Raw genomic sequence first — 22,348 nt, 5'->3', positions numbered from 1 at the left:
AGAAGTGCACTGGAATTAGAGCCAATATCAAGGACGATACATTCTGAATATGCAGAGGGGCAAAACAACAAGCCTAGTATCAACATATGTCCTCTCTCATAGAAGAATTCTGAGACGAGTGGATTCATTCAACAAGTCGACTCTGATCCCAATGGGTCACTCAGGGACCATGGTCCAAGTCATTGCCCTGCCATCTCCTAAGGCATCATTGTCAGCTGTGTGGTTAATGTTGGGCCATTGCTGGGTCCAGTGGGAAGGAGAGAGGGGAAGAGTTTTGCCCACTGTCTTAAGGCCGAACCTGACAGCTGCATATAACGCTTCTATCCATACTCCATTGGGAGGACAAAGTGAGGCTGGTACATGTAATGCCCAGCTACATTCTAGAACTATAAAGAACAGGCAAATGCCAGTAGTTTTTGGTGGATGGCTTGCAGTTTCTGCCATAGGTGGCCTTCCCTCACCTATTTGACACTTGTTGAAAGCATATATCCTTGGGACCAAGGAAAACTTGCAGCTGGCTATTGAGTTGGAGCCCAGATACCTATTTACTATTTGGATGGCTGATGTTGCCACAGTGTTTCCTGTAGACGTAGAGGAGTGGGTCTTTGAGGCACATACATTTATGTTGGTGCTCCTATGGTTCAGAGGGAAAAGAGAGACAAAGCAAAGAGATTAGAAAGGTTTAGAGCTGATAAGTAATAAAGACATGAATCTGAACTATTTCTTCTATGCTAGGATTTCCCTTAACAAACTTCACCTTCTTCTTCTGGTTAGACTCGCTCTCCAGACCTCCTACTTAGTGGATATGAATCCCCAGGATTCAAATCCCATCTCTCTCACTTATTTAGCCATTTGATCTTCAGCAAGTTATATAACCTCTGTCCTTCTGTTTTCTCATCTATGAAACATGATTGGTAATGATGGCTACCTCTTCATGTTTAGGGAGGATTATATGAGCTATGATGTGTAAAGCACTTGGAACAGTGCCTGGCACATCATAAATGGCATATAATTCTTTTGTATATAGGGAGCACTTTAGAAGAATTTTGTATTACTATATTATTTTCATTATTGTCACAGGGACTCTTCCATTTCTGTGTTCATCTTGTCTGAACTACCTGTACCCCTTACCCTCTGCTGATTGTCCTTTGAGTCATTTTTACTTTTTTCTTTTTCTTTCTAGATGAGGGTATTGGGGAAATGCAACAACAGAGAATTTCTGGAAAAGTTTCATTCCACTATGAGAAATTTGGTCAACCCATAGGAAAAGATCCATTGTGTTCCATTTTAGAAGAATTGTGGCAAAATAATAGCCAGCTAGAGAGAGATCAAGAAAGCCAAAATCACCCTTTAAGTCATGTGAAAGTATTGATTAAGGAGAGGGGCTATGAATGTAAAAATATTGAAAAAATAATTCATGTGAGTACCAAGCTTGTTCCTTCAATTAAAAGACTCCATAACTATGACACATTTGGAAAGAGTTTGAAGCATGCTTTAAACTTACACAATCATAATAAAAGCAATGCGACAAAGAACCTTGATAAGATTTTTGGAAATGATAATAATTTCACCCATAGTTCTTCCTCTACTGAGAATGTGAATATAGGAGCAAATCCCTGTGAAATTAATCAATGTGAAAAACATCTTGGCAACAAACAAGTTCTCATCCACCATCAGAAAATTCAGACTGGGGAACAACTTTATGTATGTACTGAGTGTGTAAAGAGCTTCCCCCAGAAGTCACATCTCTTTGAGCATCAGAGAATTCATGCTGAAGAAAAAGCCCATGTATGCCATAAAAGTGACAAAGCCCTCATCCAACAGCCACAGATTAATGTACCTCAAAGTGTCTGTACAGGAGATAAACCCCATATATGTACTCAGTGTGGGAAGGCCTTTACTCTCAAGTCAAACCTCATTACACATCAGAAAATTCATACTGGGCAGAAACCCTATAAATGCAGTGAATGTGGAAAAGCCTTTTTCCACAGATCCTATCTCTTTAGACATATGAGAATTCATACCGGAGAAAAACCGTATGAATGCAGGGAATGTGGAAGAGGCTTCTCCCAGAATTCAGACCTTACTATACATCAGAAAACTCATACTGGAGAGAAACACTATGCGTGCAGTGAATGTGGGAAAGCCTTTACAAGAAAATCAGCACTCAGAATGCATCAGAGAATCCACACAGGAGAGAAACCCTATGTATGCACGGAATGCGGGAAGGCCTTCATCCAGAAATCACATTTCAATACACATCAGAGAATCCATACTGGCGAAAAGCCTTATGAATGCAGTGAGTGTGGAAAATCATTCACTAAGAAGTCACAACTGCACGTGCATCAAAGAATTCACACAGGAGAAAAACCCTATATATGTACAGAATGTGGAAAGGTCTTTACTCATAGGACAAACCTCACTACACATCAGAAAACGCATACTGGAGAGAAACCCTATATGTGTGCTGAATGTGGAAAGGCTTTCAGTGACCAGTCAAATCTCATTAAACACCAGAAAACTCATACTGGAGAGAAACCCTATAAATGCAATGGCTGTGGAAAAGCCTTCATATGGAAGTCACGCCTCAAAATCCATCAGAAATCTCATATTGGAGAGAGACACTATGAATGCAATGAATGTGGGAAAGCCTTTATCCAGAAATCAACACTAAGTGTGCATCAGAGGATCCACACAGGGGAGAAACCCTACGTTTGTCCTGAATGTGGGAAGGCCTTCATCCAGAAATCACACTTCATCGCACATCATAGAATTCATACTGGAGAGAAGCCTTACAAATGCAGTGACTGTGGAAAATGCTTTACTAAGAAATCACAACTCCGTGTGCATCAGAAGATCCACACAGGAGAGAAACCCAATATATGTGCTGAATGTGGAAAGGCCTTCACTGACAGGTCAAATCTTATAACACACCAGAAAATCCACACTCGAGAGAAACCCTACAAATGCAGTGACTGTGGGAAAACCTTCACGTGGAAGTCCCGCCTCACTATCCATCAGAAATCTCATACTGGAGAAAGACACTATGAATGCAGTAAATGCGGGAAAGCCTTTATCCAGAAAGCAACATTAAGTATGCATCAGATCATTCACACCGGAAAGAAACCCTATGCTTGTACAGAATGTCAGAAGGCCTTCACTGACAGATCAAATCTCATGAAACACCAGAAAACTCATAGTGGAGAAAAAGTATAAAGCCATTGACTGAGAAAGACTTCAGCTGGAACTCACAGCAGGGGACGCATCAGATGTCTCATAGTGGGGCAGAGGGGTGCTGGATGCTGTGATCGGGGGTGCAGGGGGAAGTGGGCATGACAGGCTACAGCTTAAGTGAACAGAAGGCAGACAAAGCCAAGTATCCTTCAGTCAATTGAAAATACAAGTACCTGTACCACCACAGTTGACGTGCAATTATATGCATAGGGAGACACTCGGGTAGGGCATTTGAGCAATAGTCCTGTTTGGCTGCATGATTCACACAGAGACCCCCAAGCTCCTACACATGGTAAAAAGACAGACCCCAGGAGATGACTTGTAATCTCTTACACTTTTTGGGTGAAGGACTTTATAAATTCAGCACTGATTAGCTCTTCATACCCTGAAATGTAAAAGTACTTAATATTGGCCACCTTTTTTGAAATTTCTAGGGTGGGGAGAAGAGTTTTCATTGTCCAAACACCTGCAGGGCACCAAAGTCAAGGCCAAAACCTATTTGGGAAGGCAGATCTGTGAGTAGAAGCCAGAAGTTTTTGTGATCGTTGACATTTAAGACACAGAAAAGATTGCCACAAGGAACTGTTCTTTCTCTTCCCTTCACCAGAGTATATTTTTAAAAAACGGACTAGAATTTTTTAACTTAATGTATCTCTTTAAGTTTAAAATGACTGTATGCATTGGCAAATTAGGCATAGCTCTAGCCGATGTTACAGGAATATAGTTATTAAACCTTACAGACATCTAAAGGTGGCAATTGTTTCCTCATTACTTCCATGCCTTGGCAGCAGATGATTCACATCCCCAAAAGGTATGCGTACTTCCTAACCTGTACCCCAAAAGCTATCATTTATGTAAGCTGCAGACCATAGATTTCTCATCCCCTTAGTAACTGATGCTAAAACAATGGAACTGAGCCGCAACACGCTGGACTTCCGGTCTCATCCACTGAAGCTTCTGCTTTCTTTGGGATTCCTATTTGAAAAGGAGCATTTGATTAATTGGGTTTCAATACATAACATTTTGATTTTGTTTTTCTTTCAATTTGGTAAGATACATTCATTTTCTACACACACGTTAAGAGTAGTATTGTGTCGATTGCTATGGGATAAAGTCATGTGTTTGGTTAGTCTAAGATATAATTATCGTTGAAGAACTGGAAGACTTCTCTAGAAAGAGCACTGCTTTTTTTAAGCACTGATATATAGACACTTTCTCATTTTTCCTTAAATGTTTCTTATGATTCTCATAAGAAAAGGGGCTTTCTAGCATGCAATTTTACCTTATTTTTAAACCTTTTTATTACTGTATAATGCATACAGAAAATGCAGAGATCATAAGCAAACAGCTCAATGAACTCTTACATACTGAACATACCCAGATCAAGAAACACAACATGGCAAGCACTCCAGAAGCATTCCCTGTGCTCCCTTCCAGGCCTTGTCCCCTCAACCCCCAAGATAAACACTATCCTGACTTCTAACAGCATAGATTAGTTTTGTCTGTTTGCTCTTTTATATAAATTGAGTCAAACAATTGTATTTCATATTTTGGTGGAAAATGTCTATTATATATATTATATATATTATAATGTCTGTTAGTGTCTATTTTCATTCACATTGTAAATGTGAGGTTCATCCGTTTTGTTGAATACAGTTGTAGATAATTCATTCTCGTGGTCATGTTATATTCCATTGTGTGACTATACTACAGTATGTTTATTCCACTGTTGATGGCTATTTGGGTTGTCTGTAGCTTCAGGCTATAAAGATTTTAGTGCCTATTTATTAATGAACGTATTTATGAATTTCTGTTAGGCATATTTCTAGGATTTGAACTACCAAGTCATACAGTATCCATATGCTCAGCTTTAGTTTATAAAACTAGTTTTCCAAAGTGGCTGTACCCATATACGCTCCCACCAGCACAGTATATGAGTTGTAGTTGCTCCAGATTCTTGCCATCACTTGGTATTTTCCATCTTTTTTACTTTAGCTCATATATATATATTATATTTACTTTAGCTCATATATATATATACATATATATATTAGCATATATACCATTATGGATATATCCATATATATATGGATATATATATATATCTCTACTATATATATATATCCATATATATCCATAATGGTTAGTATATAGTGATATCTCAGTGTGATTTTAATTTTTACATCTTGTCTTCCAATTCCACTATAGTAGTTCCCCAAGATGGTTAACTGATAGCTGAGATCTGAGACCCAGGCATGGTCCTCACATGCCTGCACCATTTCTATTTCACCAACAACAGTAAGCAAATAGTAAATGTAAATCTTCCCACACAAAAAAAGCTTGAAGCCAGATGGTTTAGCTGGTTAATTGCATTAGACATTTATAGGAGAAATAATATCAAAACTCCATAAAATCTTTTAAAAATAGAGGAAGAAGGAACATTCCCCAAGTCTGTGAGGCCAGTATTACCCTGATATTTAACAACCATACCAACACATAACAACAACAACCTACAGACCAATATTCCTCATGAATATAGACGTAAAAATCCTCAACAAAATATTAGCAAATTAAACCTAACAACATATAAAAGAATTATACATTATGACCAAGTGAGGTTTATTCCATGATGCAAGGCTGCTTCAACATTCAAAAATCAATGTAATCATATTAATAAACTGAAGAAGAAAAGTCACATGATCTACAGATTCAATACAATTTTATCAAACTTCCAGCAGGCTTTCTTCCCCCAAAACTGATCAACTAATCTTCAAAATATAGAAAGAGGTAGAAAGGATCAAGAATAGCAAAAAGGCATCTGCCCAAGAACAAAGAGGAAGGACATTTGCCTACCAGTTTCAAAATTATTATAAAGCTACGGTAATTGAGACAGTGTGGTACTGGCATGGGGATAGATACATAGATCAACAGAACAAAATAGAGTCAAGTAATAAACCCTCATACTTACGGTAAACATTTTTTTTTTTCACAAAAGTGTGAAGGCCGTTCAATGGGGAAAGAAAAGCCTTTCAACATTTGGTGCGGGGATAATTGGATATTCACATGCAAAAAGATAAATTTAAATCTTGCTTCACACCATTCTAACAACTCAAAATGGATCAGAGACATAAATATAAAAGCTAAAACTAAAAGTTTTAGCAGAAAACAGGAGATACTCTCTATGACCTTGTTTTAGGCGAAAAATTCTTAGATAGGACACCAAGAGCAGGATCCATAAGGAAAAAAATAATAAACTGGACTTCATCAAACCAAAAGCCGAAAAGGTTTGTGCTTCAAAAGACACCACTGGAAAAATGGAAAGACAAAACAGACTGGGAGAAAACATTTCTAAGTCCTATGTCTGATAAAGGACTTGTATGTGGGATATATAAAGAACTCTTACAACTCGGTAAAAGGAGGCAAACAACCCATTTTTAAAATGGGCAAAAGACTTGAAGAGCCATTTCACCGAAGAAGATATAGTGCAAGTAAGCACAGAATGGGACGCCCAACATCATGAGTCATTAGGGAAATTCTAATGAAAACCACAATGAAATACGACTTTATGTGCACTAAAATGGCTATAATAAAAAAAGACAATCGTACAAATGTTGGCAAATATAGGGAGAATTAGGAACTTTTCATACATTTCTGGTGTGAATGCATTAAAGTGGTATAGCCACTTTGGAAAAGTGGCAGTTTCCCTAAAAGTTCATCATAAATTTACCGTAGGACCCAGCGATGTCACTCCTAGTATCCACCCAAAAGATACGTAACGTGTTCGCACGAACATTTGCACCTATTTATAACAGCATTATTTATACAAGGCAAAAAGTAGAGATGATCCAAATGTCCATCAGCTGGTAAATGGATACACAAAATGTGGTGCTCTCAGCGATAAAAAGGAACAAACACTAACAAATATTACGACATGGATGAATCTCCAAAATATTACTCTAAGTGAAAGAAGCAAGACACAAACGATCAAGGATTGTATTTGTATATTGTATTTATATGAAATTTCCGGAAAAATCCATAAAGATCTGTAGATTGGTGGTTGTCTGGGGGTGAAAATGGGAATGGTCAGTAACCGTAAATTAGTACAGGAATCTTATTGGGGTGATATGAATGTACTAGAACTTGATCGTGGTGATGGATGTGGCAAATTTAATAAAGGTCATTGAGGTGATCCTTAATGCCATTCCTTTTTAAACATCTGGATTCCCTGCCATAACATCTGTTGCCACCTATAGCTAGAATGAACTGTTGTCTTGGAGCCTGCTGTATATTTAAGAATAAACTTTTGTTTAAAAAAAGTCCCGGAACTGTACAATTTAAATATGGAGTGTGCATTATACCTCAATAAAGTTGTTTCTTTTCCAGAGTTTGTTTTACCTATTCTAGGTCCTTTACATTTCTGTATGAATTGTAGAATAAGTTTGTCCATTTCAACAACAACAAAAAAGCTGCTGTGGTTTTTATTTGGATTAGTTCAAATCTACAGATCAAAGTGGGGATAACTGAAATCTTAACAATATTGTTTTCTGATTCATAAATGAGGTATATCTCTCCATTTCTTTAAGTATTCTTTAATGTTGTTATATTTTATTACATTTGTAGTTTTCACTTTATTGTTTTGTTTTTAAAGATTGTATTCATTTATTTGTCAGAGAGAGAGAGAGCACAAGCAGGGGGAGGGGCAGGCAGAGGCAGAGGCAGGCTCCCCGCTGAGCAAGGACTTGATCCCAGGACCCTGGGATCATGACCTGAGCCAAAGGCAGACGCTTAATTGACTGAGCTATCCAGGCGTCCCACATTTGTAGTTTTCAGTATACAGGTCTTTCACATCTTCTGACAAATTATTCCCTAAATTTTTCATATTTTTCATGCTTTTTTACTTGGTGTCATCTTGTTTCTACTTTATCGTGTGATATTGGTTTTTCATTTCAATTTCTTTTTTTTAAGTAATCTCTACACCCAGCATGGGGCTTGAACTCACATCCCTGAGATCAAGAGTTCGCATGCTGCACTGACTGTGCCAGGCAGGTGCCCCTTTAACTTAAATTTCTTATTGTTAGTTACTAGAATATAGAAAGTTAATTGATGTTTATGTGTTTATCTTGTGCAGAAGTTAGAAAAAACAGTCCACACACAAGACTGCCCTCATTTGACAGCAACAGCAAGTTCAACGGTCTCCAAGACCACCCTCAGTTTCAATAATTCACTAGTTGGACTCTCAGAACTCCCTGAAAGCTGTTAATACTCACGGTTACATTTTATTATGGCTAGAGGATAGACATTAAAATCAGTCAAGGAAAGAAGTGAATGGAACAGAGTCCTGGAAGGTAAGCTTCCAGTTGGAAGGAAGAGCTTCCAGTTGTCCTCTCCCCATGGAATCAAGACACTATTCTCCTGGCATTGATATGTGACAATGGCATGGAGTACTGCCAACCAGGGAAACTCACTCAAGCATTGGTGTCCAGAGGCTTCAATGGGCTCCATCATGCAGGCATGGTTGACTGCTTACATGGCTGATTTCAGTTTCCAACCCTCAGGAGGCCAAGCTTCATGAACCAAAGCCCCCACACTTCATTATGTTGTTCATATGGCTCTGACCCTCACCCTAAATCTCAGAGTTACTATCTGGAAGGCATAAGACCCCCAGGTAAACAAAGACATTCCTATCAGACATGACATTCCAAGGGCCTAGAGATTATTTTCCAGAAGCAAAGGCAAGACTTCTCTTTGAGTACGGTTAAATTATTCACTATACAGGCCACCCCCTGACCTTTGGCCAATGTTCTTTCACAGCAAAATATATTTACCTGGGCATCTCCTTGTAGTATAGCATTTATATGACATCAGCAATAGTAAAAAACAAATCCATCCTATAAGGCCATTATATACATTTTCATGTTTTTGTGCTTACTTGATCACTTTTCCCCTTTGATCTACCTCTATTTGTACCTTATTATTAATTTGTGATGAACTATTTAGCATAGAAATTAACTAATGGTTACCTAAGTCCAGTTCTTCAAACCATTTTCCATCAGTATTATATCCTGAAAAGCCTTTAGCTCAATTACTGAATATATTTGACCATCAATATAAATATAATATTAGCAACAATGGCAGTGTTACACCGTATCATAGTATGGTAGTAGCTGTAACCTGCATACAACACTCTACGTATAGTCAACAATAAGGTATTGTACATTTCAAATTTTGTGTATCTCCTGTTAAGTGTTCTTTCCAAAATAAAATAAAATACTCAAAAGATACTGGCACATTACTAGAGTCCCACTCAGTCATCAACAATTGGTCCAGCTCATCTCCCAAAGCAACGCCACTCAGTTTGCAGGCTCCCATTCCACCTTGTCAGGTTCCAAACGTAGTAGTAGTCTTGGCAACATATGGCTTCATTCTTTCAGCCATCTGATATAACAGAGTTAAGAGACAATATTATCGGGGCGCCTGGCTGGCTCAGCCATTAAGCATCTGCCTTCGGCTCAGGTCATGATACCAGGGTCCTGGGATCCAGCCCCGCATCAGGCTCCTCCACTTGGAGCCTGCTTCTCCCTCTCCCACTCCCCTTGCTTGTGTTCCCTCTCTCGCTGTGTCTCTCTGTAAAATAAATAAATAAAATCTTTTTTTTTTTAAAAAGACAATATTATCTCTTGCTCTGAGCCTTTCAGGGTACCAATTGAATGGATTTCCCTTGTTGCATAACCTATTTATTCATTCTTTTACTCTAAGCCACTATTCCTCCTCTCCATTTATCATTGAATTTAATCCAAAATGTTTCACCCTTAGAGGAAACAATAGGTTTGGCCACTGTCCTAGTCCAGATTGCCAACAGCAATGCCAGTCTAGCAAATGCTTCCCCGTCAGTCTACTCCCATTCCTATAGGGTATCATTACATGGGTTCAGAACTATTGGGGTATCTCAACCACTAAGTAATACACCTGCATTCTTTGTCAACCCCAATTTTGCCAGATGGGTGAAGGCAGAATCTATCACTTAGGCCCTTAGGAATTCTGACATAAACACTTAAAAGTACAGTTAAAGTTTCTTGCTCAGGGATCATCCCTGTTCTGGCGCCTGCAGTTGTAGCCCTCGTCCTGGGACCACTGAATCCGGGAGGGGAAAAAAAGAAAGTTGAGGTGATGTCAGAGGAAACTATAATCATATCAACATTCTGTCCCACCCCTTCTTCCCCAGATCCTTCTGAAAAGTGAAGGAATCTATCTATTGGAGGCCCTCCCTTGCCCCCACCCCATACTGAGTGCGAGCACACTTGCAAAGGTATAAGCCAGCCTCTCATGCCTTTATCTCCCCTAGTTTCAGACAACAAATGTTTCAAATGCCTCTTTCATTTCTCTATCAAACCACTACTCTGATACAGATGTAGTGAAAAGAAGGGGCACATGCACCCCAATGTTCATAGCAGCAATGTCCACAATAGCCAAATTGTGGAAGGAGCCGAGATGCCCTTCAACAGATGAATGGATAAGGAAGATGTGGTTAATATATACAATGGACTATTACTCAGCCATCGGAAAGGATGACTACCCACCATTTGCATGGACATGGATAGAACTGAAAGGGATTATGCAGAGTGAAATAAGTCAAGCAGAGAAAGACAATTATCGTATGGTTTCACTCATATGTGGAACATAAGGGATAGCACAGAGGACCGTAGGGGAAGGGAGGGGAAACTGAATGGGAAGAAATCAGAGAGGGAGACAAACCACAAGAGACTCTGGACTCCAGGAAACAAACTGAGGGTTTCAGAGGAGAGGGGAGTGGGGGGGTGGGGTAACCGGTAATGGGTATTAAGGAGGGCACATGTTGTGATGAGCCCTGGGTGTTATACACAACTAATGAATCGTTGAACACTATATCAAAAACTAATGATCTACTATACATTGGCTAACTGAACATAATAATAATAAATTAAAAAGCAGGCAAACACATCTGCCACGGATGTGTGAGCCTGCGTTAAGATTCTCTCTCTTGGGGTGCCTGGGTGGCTCAGTCATTAGGCGTCTGCCTTCGGCTCAGGGCGTGATCCTGGCGTTGTGGGATCGAGCCCCACATCAGGCTCCTCCGCTGGAAGCCTGCTTCTTCCTCTCCCACTCCCCCTGCTTGTGTTTCCTCTCTCTCTGACTGTCTCTCTCTGTCAAATAAATAAATAAAATCTTTAAAAAAAAAAAAAGATTCTCTCTCTCCCTCTCTAAAAAAAAAAATAAAAAGTAAAAATAAATTTTTAAAAATTGAAGGAAGAGAGGTGCCTGGCTGGCTCAGTCAGTAGAACATGTGACTCTTGGTCTTCAGGTTGTTAAGTTCGAGCCCCATGTTGGGTGTAGAGATTACTTACAAATAAAAAAATCTTTTAAAAAAATAAATAAAAAATAAAAATGAAGGAAGAATAAACACATTCTCAGATTAACACTCAGATTCTTGAATCTATAAATTTGCCTTTTACCTAATTTAGGAATTTTTTGGCAGTTATTTATTTGAGGAGTTCTTTAGTCATGCCCTAGTTCTTGTCTCCTCCAGGACTCTGATGACATGATTATTAAATACTGTGTTATAGTCTCAGTCCCTGAGGATCTGTTCATTTTTTAAATTCTATTTCCTCTCTGTTGCTTAGATGGGGTAATTTCTGTTCTTCTATCTTCCAGCTCACTGATTCCTTCATTTGTTCCTCCACTGAGCTCATCTTTTGAGGTTTTTATCCTGGTTATTGTATTTTTCAGTTCTAAATTTCCATGTGGTTTTTATATATACTTCTATATCTTTGATGAGACTTTCTATTTTTTTGCTGAGAGTCTATTTTGTCATTTGTTTCAAGTGTTCTTAATTGCTCACTGATGCATTTTTTTTAGTTTTATGGTTTTATTAACATAAATATGACATGCACATAGGTTGTCTGCATATTTATTTTCTTCACCATGCAGCCTGGCATTGGGATTGGTGACGCCGATGGCCAGCTGGGCTGCTCTTTCCACCATGGCTCCGCAGTTCTTGGAGGAGACATGTGAGCAGTCTCTGCACAGTGAGATTTGTTGCACATCAGCAGCACTTGAGATAGACTAGGCACTTCCAGAAGCCACTGGGCAGCGTGTGCTCTGTTTTCTTGTTGCTCCCATAACCCACGTTGGGCAGCAAAATCTGGCCCTTGATTCTTCTGCACACCCTATTGTCAATGCCTCTGGGTTCACCTAGTTGTGCTTAATTTTGACATATCAGTCTGACTGGTGCCGGATGAAATTCTTGGTCCTCTTTTTAATGATCTTGGGCTTCACCAGAGGTCTGAGGGCAGCCATGATACCAAGTCGGAGATGGCTGCCATTTCCGCAGGCAACGCCAAGGAAGATGAAGCATTTTTATTACAGCCGATTTAAAATCTTTGAAAGATAATGTCAGATAATTTGTCATCTTGATGTTCACATGTATTGACTGTCTTTTTTCGTTCAGTTTGATATATTCCTGGCTCTTGGTATGACAAGTGATTTCTAATTGAAGGCTGAACATTTTAGGTATGTTGTGAAACTCTGGTTCTTATTTAAGCTTTCTTTTTAAACTGGCTTTTTCTGATACCATTCCAGCTAGGAAAATGAGTGGAGGGTGCTAGTTTGCTAATGCCAGGTATAGGAAGAAGTCTGGTTTCCCCACTTGGCCTCTGTTGATAACAGAGTGGAGGCTCCTTCTACTGTTGGGTAGGGCTTGGATTTCTGCTCACAAGTAGGGCTCCACTTATATTTCCCTGGATGGAAGGGGTAGCTGTGCCTCTTTTCTGCTCTCTACATGGCCTGCAATGATACCACCCTGGGGGGAAAGGGAGGGGTGCCTTGATGCTGACAGGTAAGAGAGCAACTCCAGGCTCCCCACATGGTCTCCACTGACACCACAAAGGGGAAGGCTTGTTACAACCCAGTCAAGACAAAAGTCCTAGCTCTATAATCAGTCTTTTCTGAGATCACCTTGGCAGGAGTTTGGCATGAATTTTACAGCCTGTAGAGGGTGAAACTATAAGCTCCTCACTGGGCATCTGTTGGTGTGGGTGGAAATTAGGACACATTTTTTTATCTACATTGTTTTGATTCTGTAAAGTATTTTTTAAAAGTTTACTATTTCATTAGGCTGCCCATTTCCTGGTTCTTTGACAAGAGAAAGTGGGCTTCGGTAAGGTCATTTTTCTTGTTTGGATCCATTGGCATCTCTAGGTTTCCAGGTTCTCCAGCACAGTCTCAAATACATGAAGAAAAAAAATCCATGGAACTCACCAGTGTGCTCCTTTTGGGGTTCTGAGGTCCCTAGCCCATCTGCATTCTTCGCTCCACCTTTCAGAGTCATCTTATATTTGGTTTTAGAAATACTATTTCCGGGGGGTTTTGTACTCAGTGGGAGAGACAGGGAAAAGGGCATCTACTCCATTTTCCCAGAAGTGGAAATCCTATATTGGGTCTTTATATATATTTCTTCCATGTCTCTACTAACTTTCTGAGGATGTGCAATACATCTGTTCATTCATTCATTCTTTTATTCATTTATTAAATAAACCAGAACACTTACTGTGTGACTCATCATTGAAATCCTGAAGAGGAACTGGATACTGCACAGCTGCCCTCTTGGGTTTAGACATCGTTCCTTCATGGAATCCATGCCTGAATCGGTGGCATACAATTTTTAGGTGCCTCATTCAACCGACCGGTCCAAGTGGTATTTCACCTTTTAGCCTCGGCACTCCAGTTATACTTTCTCTTCCGCTTGGTGGGATAGCCGCATCTGCCACCGGTCAACTACCGAAAGTGGTAGACCTTAGAGCCACGGCGCAGAACAACGTGTGCTTTCCAAACGATGACGTCCCCTTCATCATCTCATTTAGGTGGCTGAGGCCAAAGAGCTGGGGAAAGAAGCCACTGTGCAAGAAATTTATAATAACTTTTTTAATATCCTTATTTGCAAATTCTAACATGTGTCAGTTCTGGGTTAGTTGATTGTTTGATTATTCTCATTATGTGTGCTGGTTTCCTACCTCTTTGCATACCTTATTGATTGAATGCCATTGCGGATTTTACTTTGTTGGATACTGGATATTTATGCATTTTTATAAATTATTTTGAGTTTCATTCTGGGACACAAGTAAGTTCCTTGGAAAGCTTTTCCCTTACAGATCAGGTCTTCCTTATACAATTTTTAGGTGTATCTGAAGCAGTGCTCAACCTAGGGCTAGTTATTCCCCACTACTGGGGCAATAGCTTCTGGCATTTTTTTAAGCAATGCCTTATTTTTCCAGTCTGGTTGGTGATCACAGGCACTATTACCAGCCATGTATGAGCATCAGAAACCGTTTCCTCTTATCCTTTCAGATGGTTCTCTCAATGGCCTCAGTTGCCTCACACACATGTGCTGATCAGTACTCTATTGAAATTTAAGAAGAACCCTAGACAGAAGCGCCTGGGTGGCTCAGTCGTTAAGCGTCTGCCTTTGGCCCAGGGTGTGATCCCTGGGTCCTGGGATGGAGTCCCGCATCGGGCTCCTCCACTGGGAGCCTGCTTCTTCCTCTCCCACTCCCCCTGCTTGTGTTCCCTCTCTCGCTGGCTGTCTCTAAATCAATCAATCTTTTAAAAAAAGAAGAAGAAGAGCCTAGACGGATCACTTGGATCTTCTCTCTGTGCAGTTTTCTCCATTCTGGTGGTTTGTCCTATGAATTCTAGCTGCCTTCTTCTCCTCAGACTCTCAGTTCCTTCTCAAGTCAGGGAATTCACCAGCCTTTGCCTCAGTTCCCCCTCTCTGTGCAATCCCCTGGAAAGTCTCTTGAGGAAGTATGCTAGACCAATCACAGGGCTCACTTCATTTGTTTCCCTTTCTTCAGGCATCACTGGTGTTCATTGCCTGATATCCAGTGCCTTGAAAACTGGGGGGGGTGGGGGGGAGAGGGTCAATGTATTTTGTCTGGTCTTTTTTTTCTTTGTTTGTTCCAGGCCTAAGGGAAATCTGGGGCCTGTGACTCCATCTTGGCCAGAATAAGTCACAGAAGGGAATTTAGAAATGTGAAGATTTGTCGGTAGAGGTCACCAATATGAAATATATTTGAGTTAATGAAATATAATTGTTATGAATAGGGAACACTGTAACCTGGGCTTGAGACAAATATGTATGCCAATGAACCTATATTAGTGAATGGAAAACATGTATCTATTTTTTTTAAAGATTTTATTTATTTATTTGACAGAGACAGCCAGCAGTGAGGGAGAGAACACAAGCAGAGGGAGTGGGAGAGGAAGAAGCAGGCTCCTAGTGGAGAAGCCTGATGTGGGGCTCGATGCCAGAACTCTGGGATCACGCCCTGAGCCGAAGGCAGATGCTTATTAACCGCTGTGCCACCCAGGCGCCCCGGGAACACATATCTATAAGTGCTCATCGGTGTGAGATATTTTGGGAAGTATTTAAGAAAGAGGAGATATGTTAATGTAGGCTGTCAATAAGAAATATTCTCCAGTATGTGAAAATTTATGAGTATATTCAACTGAGATTTTCAGTGTAAAAAATTCCACTGGGCAGGCATTTACAAATCAGATCTGTAAATTGGGTTGTGCATGAGAGATATGCTTGATGAGTATTTAAGGACAAAGAGATTTTTCACCAGTGATCATCAGTGGAGTTATACAGGTTGGGGGCCTGATAAATGTGGAGCTACCAATCCGGGTACATTGATAGGTGTACATGAATGCGGAGACATACAACAGATATTGTGCTTTGTTTGTTTTTAAAGATCTTTGTTTATTTATTTGACAGAAAGAGAGAGAGAGCATGAGAACACACAAGCAGGGGGAGGGACAGAGGGAGAAGACTCCTCGCTGAGCAAGGAGCCCGATTCAGGGCTCGATCCCAGGACCCTGGGATCATGACCTGAGCCGAAGGCAGACACTTACCTGGCTGAGCCACCCAGGCGCCCCTATATAATAGGTATTGTATAGGCCAATGTAGTATATGTCAACAGGGATATTATGACCAATCGGTAGAGTTGTAAAACCAGCTGAGCAACAGAGCATAAGCCAATAGGCAGGTGTGTAAAAAATAAGGCAATTTGTCATTAAAGATCATAAACGAGTTATGCAATCAGGTGGATATTTAAGAATAGAGATATTTTTCAAAGGCAAGCAACAATGGAGTATGTATTGTGAGGGTTATCAATAAAGAGAGATTTTTTTGAGAGAGAGAGTGCATGTGTGCAAGGTGAGGGGAGGGACAGAGGGAGAAAGAGAATCTTAAGCAGGCTCCATGCCCTGGCAGAGCCCAATATGGGGCTCGATCTCATGGCCCCAAGATCATGACCTGAACTGAAATCAAGAGTCAGATTCTTAACCAATGGAGCCACCCAGGAGCCCCAATAAAGAGAGATTTTTAAATAGGGGTTATATATAGGTTTATTTTACTAGTTTGTTATGTGCAAAATATCATTGGTGTTTACATTTTTTTTTAGTTTTTTTATAATTTCAATTTTAATAAATGTACAAACAAATCAAAAAAATAAAACCTATGTGTTTCAAACAAACAAACAAACAAACAGGGGTTATAATAAATATTCCAATGGGGGTGGCTGTCTGGCTCAGTGGGAAGAGCATGGGACTTTTGATCTCAGGGTCATGAGTTCAAGCCCCATGTTGGGTGTAAATAAAAATAAAACTTAAAAAAAAAGAAAGGGCTCCTGGGAGGCTCAGTTGGTTAAGCATCCGAGTCTTGATTTCAGCTCAGATCATGATATCAGGTTTGGGAGATTGAACCCCCTCGCCAGGGTCTGCACTGGGCATGGAGCCTGTTTAAGATTCTTTCTCCCCTCTCCCTCTGCCCCTCCCCCTTCTCTCTTTTTCTCTTTCTCCCTCTCTAAAAAGAAAAAGAAAAAGAAAAAAGAAATATGCCAATGGGTGTTTACAAATAAGATTTCTCAATGACAGGGGGGACTGGTGTCTCAGTCGGTTAAGCATCTGCCTTTGGCTCAGGTCATGATCCCAGGGTCCTGGGATCGAGCCCTGTGTCAGGCTCCTTGCTCAGCAGGGAGCCTGCTTCTCCCTCTCCTCCCTGCTCATGCTCTATCTCTGTGTGTCTCTCTCAAAGAAATAGATAAAATCTTTTTTAAAAAAAAGATTTCTCAATGGCAGACATCTATGGGTGATATGTCAATGGTTTTTATTTCTCAGTGGGGAGGTTTGTCAGTAGCGGTCTTGACTAGAGATATTTTAAAGGGTATTTTTGAATGGCGTGATTTATTTCCCAAGAAGTTAATGGATGAAAGATTCGCCAATGGGTAGGTATTTATGAAAGGGGAGATTTTTCAGTAGGAATCATAAATGGAGATACGCCAGTGGAATATTCATGAATAAGTAGATAGCACAAAAGTGGCTACGGGAGGCAGAATTCTGAGAATGACCCCCAATATCCCTGTCAACCTTACATAAACTCCTCCCCCTGAATGTGGGTGGAACCTGTGAATATGAAGACATATAACTCCATGATTTTATTACATTAAGTAGCAAAAGGGATCTTGCAAATGAAATTAAGTTTAATCAGTTGACCATTAAATAGGGAGATTATCCAGGTGAGCCTAATCTAATTAAGCACAGGAGCCCTTCAAAATGCCATTTTCTCCTGCTGGTGGCACAAGCGGACATCGGAGAAACTGAAAGCATGAGAAACATGTGGCACATCTTAATTGGCTTTGAAGACAAACAGGCCCATGTGGTGAGACGTGCAATTCACATGATGCTCATACGCTAATCCCTCTAAAAGCAGGGAACAACCCCTGGCTGAGCAAAGAAATGGCAACCTCAGTATTACAACTGCAAGAAACCGAATTCTGCTAATAACATGACCGAGGTTGGAAATGGATTCTTCCTGGTGGCACAGTTGTTAAGCGTCTGCCTTCAGCTCAGGGCTTGATCCTAGCGTTGTGGGATCGAGCCCCACATCAGGCTCCTCTGCTGGGAGCCTGCTTCTTCCTCTCCCACTCCCCCTGTGTGTTCCCTCTCTCGCTGGCTGTCTGTCTCTGTCAAATAAATAAATAAAATATTTAAAAAAAAAAAAAAAGGAAATGGATTCTTCCTGTGAGCCTCCAGGTAAGAGTTCAGTGTGGTCAACTTTGGTTTTGTGAGACCATTAAACAGAGAATTCAGCCAAGTTCTCTTGAACTTTGGACCTACAGAACTGTGAGATAATAAATGGATGTTGTTTTGTGGCTCAGTTTGTGGCAATTTGTTACCCACAATAGGAAACTAATAAAGTATTTGCCAGTTGATTATTTCTGAAAGAGGGGATATGCCATAAAGAGAGGGGACTTTTCAAGACAATTATTTACCAACGGCTTGGGGATTTGTCCTCTGCAATTTTGGCAATAGTTGAGATTTATAAACAGGGGAATTTGTCTACAGTGGGGACTGCATAAAGGGGAACTAACTGTTATGGGTTGAATTGTGTCCTCCAAAAAAGTACAGTGAAGCCCTAACTCCCAGTAACTTACAATGTGACCTTACGTGGAAATAGTAACAGGAACATTACCACTTGGGGGGATGGTTGTCCTCAGAAGTCTTGGAAAACATCGGTATTTGCCAGTGTGGGTATTTACACGCTGGAAATTAGTGTTTGGGCATCATTATCAGACAAAAGACATTGCAAATGAGCATTTTAATATCTGTAATGTTTTGGGGAAAGACCATCAAAATAATAAATTAAAGGTGCCAGTGTGCATGAAACTATTACTCCTAGTATTATAGCTTATTTCTAATATTATAAATTACCATTCCTAATAAAACATTATTTGCAATATTGTAAGTAATTTACTAGGATTTATCACTACTAAGTTATAAATTATATTTACTGTTACTACTCATAATAGTAAGTAATACAGACTAGGTGCCTGGCATTGTTTTAAGCACTTTATATATATGACTTCATTTAATATTCACACTGTTCCTATGAGTTAGGCATTATTTTTAATCTCCATTTTACAGATGTAAAAACTGAGACATAGAGAGATAATATAATTTCCCCAAGGACACACAGCTAGGACAAGGAAAAGTTAGGAATTTTTTAGTCCAAATTATAAGCAGACACTAATTAAAATTTTTTTCCTTAAAAAAAATTACAAAGACTCGATTTTTAAAATACTGACCTAGTTAAAATCTTTTTTATTTTTATAGTATTTTTCTTTTTAAAACATGATCGAGGTGTAATTCACATACAATAAAATTTATCCATTTAACATGACAAGTAAATTAATTTTAGTATATTCATAAAGTTGCACAACCATCACAATAGAATTTTAGAATATTTTCATCATCCGAAAAGAGACCCTGTACCCATCAGCAGTCTACTCTCCGTTGCTCCCACCTCCTCCCACCCCAGCCTTAGGCAACCACTAATCTATTTTGTTTCCACAGTTTTGCTTCTTCTGGACATTTCATATAAATGGAGTCTTGCAATATGTGCTCTCTCGTGACTGACTTCTTTCAAGTAATATTACTGTAGAATATTCCATTCATCAGTCAAAAGACATTTGCGTGGTTCCCACTTTGAGGTGATTATGCATAATGCTGCTGTGAACATTTGTGTATAAGTTTTTATATGGACAGGTTTTCATTTTTCTTGGGTGGATACCCAGGATTGAAATTCCTAAATCATATGGTAACTCTAACATTTTTTAGAAACTTTCAAAGTGTTTTCCAAAATGGCTGCACCACTTTGTGTTCCACCAGCAATGTAGGATGGGTTCAATTTTTCCACATCCCCACCAACACTTGTTGCGGTCTATACTTTTTTTTCCTAGCCATACTAGTAGGTGTGAAGTCCTCTCTCACTGTGGTATTTTTTTTAATTGTGGTTTTGATCCCCATTTCCCTGATGCCTAATGATGTTGAGCAGTTTTTCATATGCTTAGGCCATTTCTGTATCTCATTTGGAGAAATGTCTATTCAGATCTTTTGCCCATTTTTAAGTTGGGTTATTTATATTTTAATTATTGAGTCATAAGAGTTCTTTATATATTCTAGATAAAGGATATGTGATTTGTAAATACTTTCTCCCGTTCTCTGGGTTTTTACGTTCTTGACAGTATTGTTTGCAGAACAGAAGTTGTTAATTTTGATGAAATCTAATTTATCTGTTTGTTTTATAGTGTGTGCTTTTGATGTTGTTATCTAAGAAACCATTAAGGGACAGGATTTGAATACAGATTGGCCCCAGCACTTGTGTTCTTCATTACGCTACGTTACCTGTCTAGAAATTAAATCACTGTTATGAATATTACACATGAACTTTTTATTATGTGTTTTGTGTTTTGACCTGAAAAAATACATCCATTAATCATCCTCCAACCCTTACAAAGACTTCAGAAGGATTCTGGGTATGGAGTGTGAGGTCCATTTTTTAGGGGGAGGTACTGAGACTCAGTGGAGGGAGGGGCCTGCCCCCAGGCTACCCATTGAGCAGGACCCCCCCTTGCTGTACACCTTACAGGGCTGTGGCCCCCACGTGCTTCCTCTCAGCCATCAGTCTCTCTCAATCAGAGATTCATACCCAGACACATGGAATGCTGGGGTGGAGGGTAACTCACTTTACTCACTTTAGTGGATCTTTCTAGAAGGATAATGGGAGGAAATGTAGTGACCCCAGGACTACAGATAGCTTGCCAGGAGCCACGCAAGGACTCTGAAGTAGGAAGCCTCTCTGTAAGGTATGCTTCTCCATACCAGCCACAACTAAAGGGAACTACGTGGAGGGAAGGTGCTCCCTCTGCAGCCTGAAACTCCTTGCTGTTTAATACCCCCAGCCGCATCCAGTGTATACAACAGTCCTTGGTGTTGAGAAACAGTTGGATAAACCAGAAAACAAGCATGTGTGAACATACCTAGGATTGAGGTAACAACCGGGAGAGTAAGGTAAATTATTCCAGGCATTGGGGAACAACCAGAAGCAGCAGGAACAGTCTGTGGTTCCAGACAATAGCCAGGGCTGAGGAAATATTCCAGGACACTAGAAAACAGCAATAGGGACAGAGAACAGTCCTTACAGTAATAGGATAACCATAGAAACTCTAGAACGGCCAAATGGAAGTCATTCCTAAATGTTATGCAATAGCCAGAAATACCTAGCAGACATCCAGAGAGGTAAGGGAACAGTCTCAGGCCGAGGGAATAGCCAGAGAAACAAGGAAACAGCTGGAGCGACAAGGGAACAGTGTCTGGACCTGAGGATCAAACATCTGGAGAGACCACAAAATAGTCGTTCTGTTTGGAAGATAATCAGAGGGACTGCCAAACAGCCAGAGCAACAGGGGATAGACCCTAAGGATCAGACCACAGCAAAAGAAAAGGCCAAGGATAAAGCTCTGAAGTACAAGGAACAGAAGAATAAAATAGCAGTCTGAGGGACTGGGGAACCACCAGAGTCCAAGGAACAATTGCAAGGATTGAAACAATGGCCAACAAACCAGGATACAGAGATCAGGAAACAATGGCTGGTCTTAATAGAGGGTCATCAGAAACTGTGGGAAATAATCACAGAGATCAAAGACACCATACTTACGACTAGTGGGAATTCAACAGACAGTCATGGTAGCTAATACAGTGCCAACAGGCGTAGCTAGGGGGGACTACCGGGCATCAAAGACACTATACAGGTGGCTAACACAGGATCATCTGAACCATGAAGGGCTCTAATGTAGGGTAGGCTCTCATGAGGCCCAGGCATTACGATGAGGTTCATGAGGCCAATACACAGTACTAGGGGATAATGAGGGACAAGCATCCACAGGAATGGGGGTAGTAAATGAAGGGATGCTGAGATACAGACAAAATCACTTTAGTGGTGGTTAATGGCTAATCAGCAGAGTGACTAAGGGCTAAGGGCTGATTTTTTTATGATCAAAAACACTGTATTTGTGACCAGTATTTGTTGAGAGTGATGACACTAATACAGGGTCAGCAGCAGATGCCATGACTGAGAAGCATGAAGCAAAGATTAAACTAATGAACAGTCACAGTGTTGAGGCTAATATGATGTGAGCATACACAGTGATGAACTCTACGGTCAACATACAGTCTGCTGGGG

General features: G+C 40.1%; 1 protein-coding gene and 2 pseudogenes across 3 annotated transcripts in view; 1 reads left to right on the top strand and 2 right to left on the bottom strand.

The window, feature by feature from the left end:
- ZNF41 (zinc finger protein 41) overlaps positions 1 to 7,618 on the top strand; it is a 43,663-nt gene extending 36,045 nt beyond the window's left edge. For all 3 annotated transcript variants that reach the window (XM_011223132.3, XM_011223133.3, XM_034648829.1), the window contains one exon: positions 1,184 to 7,618. In XM_011223132.3, the coding sequence (XP_011221434.1) occupies positions 1,184 to 3,216 (2,033 nt within the window). In that variant the 3' untranslated portion in view covers positions 3,217 to 7,618. The remainder of the gene's footprint in view (positions 1 to 1,183) is intronic.
- A 4,487-nt stretch (positions 7,619 to 12,105) lies between these two features.
- LOC117797376 lies at positions 12,106 to 12,567 on the bottom strand (annotated as a pseudogene).
- Positions 12,568 to 13,371: 804 nt separating this feature from the next.
- On the bottom strand, positions 13,372 to 14,120 carry LOC105237004 (annotated as a pseudogene).
- Positions 14,121 to 22,348: the final 8,228 nt, after the last annotated feature.

The sequence above is a fragment of the Ailuropoda melanoleuca genome, chromosome X, assembly GCF_002007445.2.
Source record: "Ailuropoda melanoleuca isolate Jingjing chromosome X, ASM200744v2, whole genome shotgun sequence".
NCBI classification, from domain to species: Eukaryota; Metazoa; Chordata; class Mammalia; order Carnivora; family Ursidae; genus Ailuropoda; species Ailuropoda melanoleuca.
Note: the sequence above shows the minus strand (reverse complement) of the source record. Positions and strands in the feature narration are given on the sequence as shown.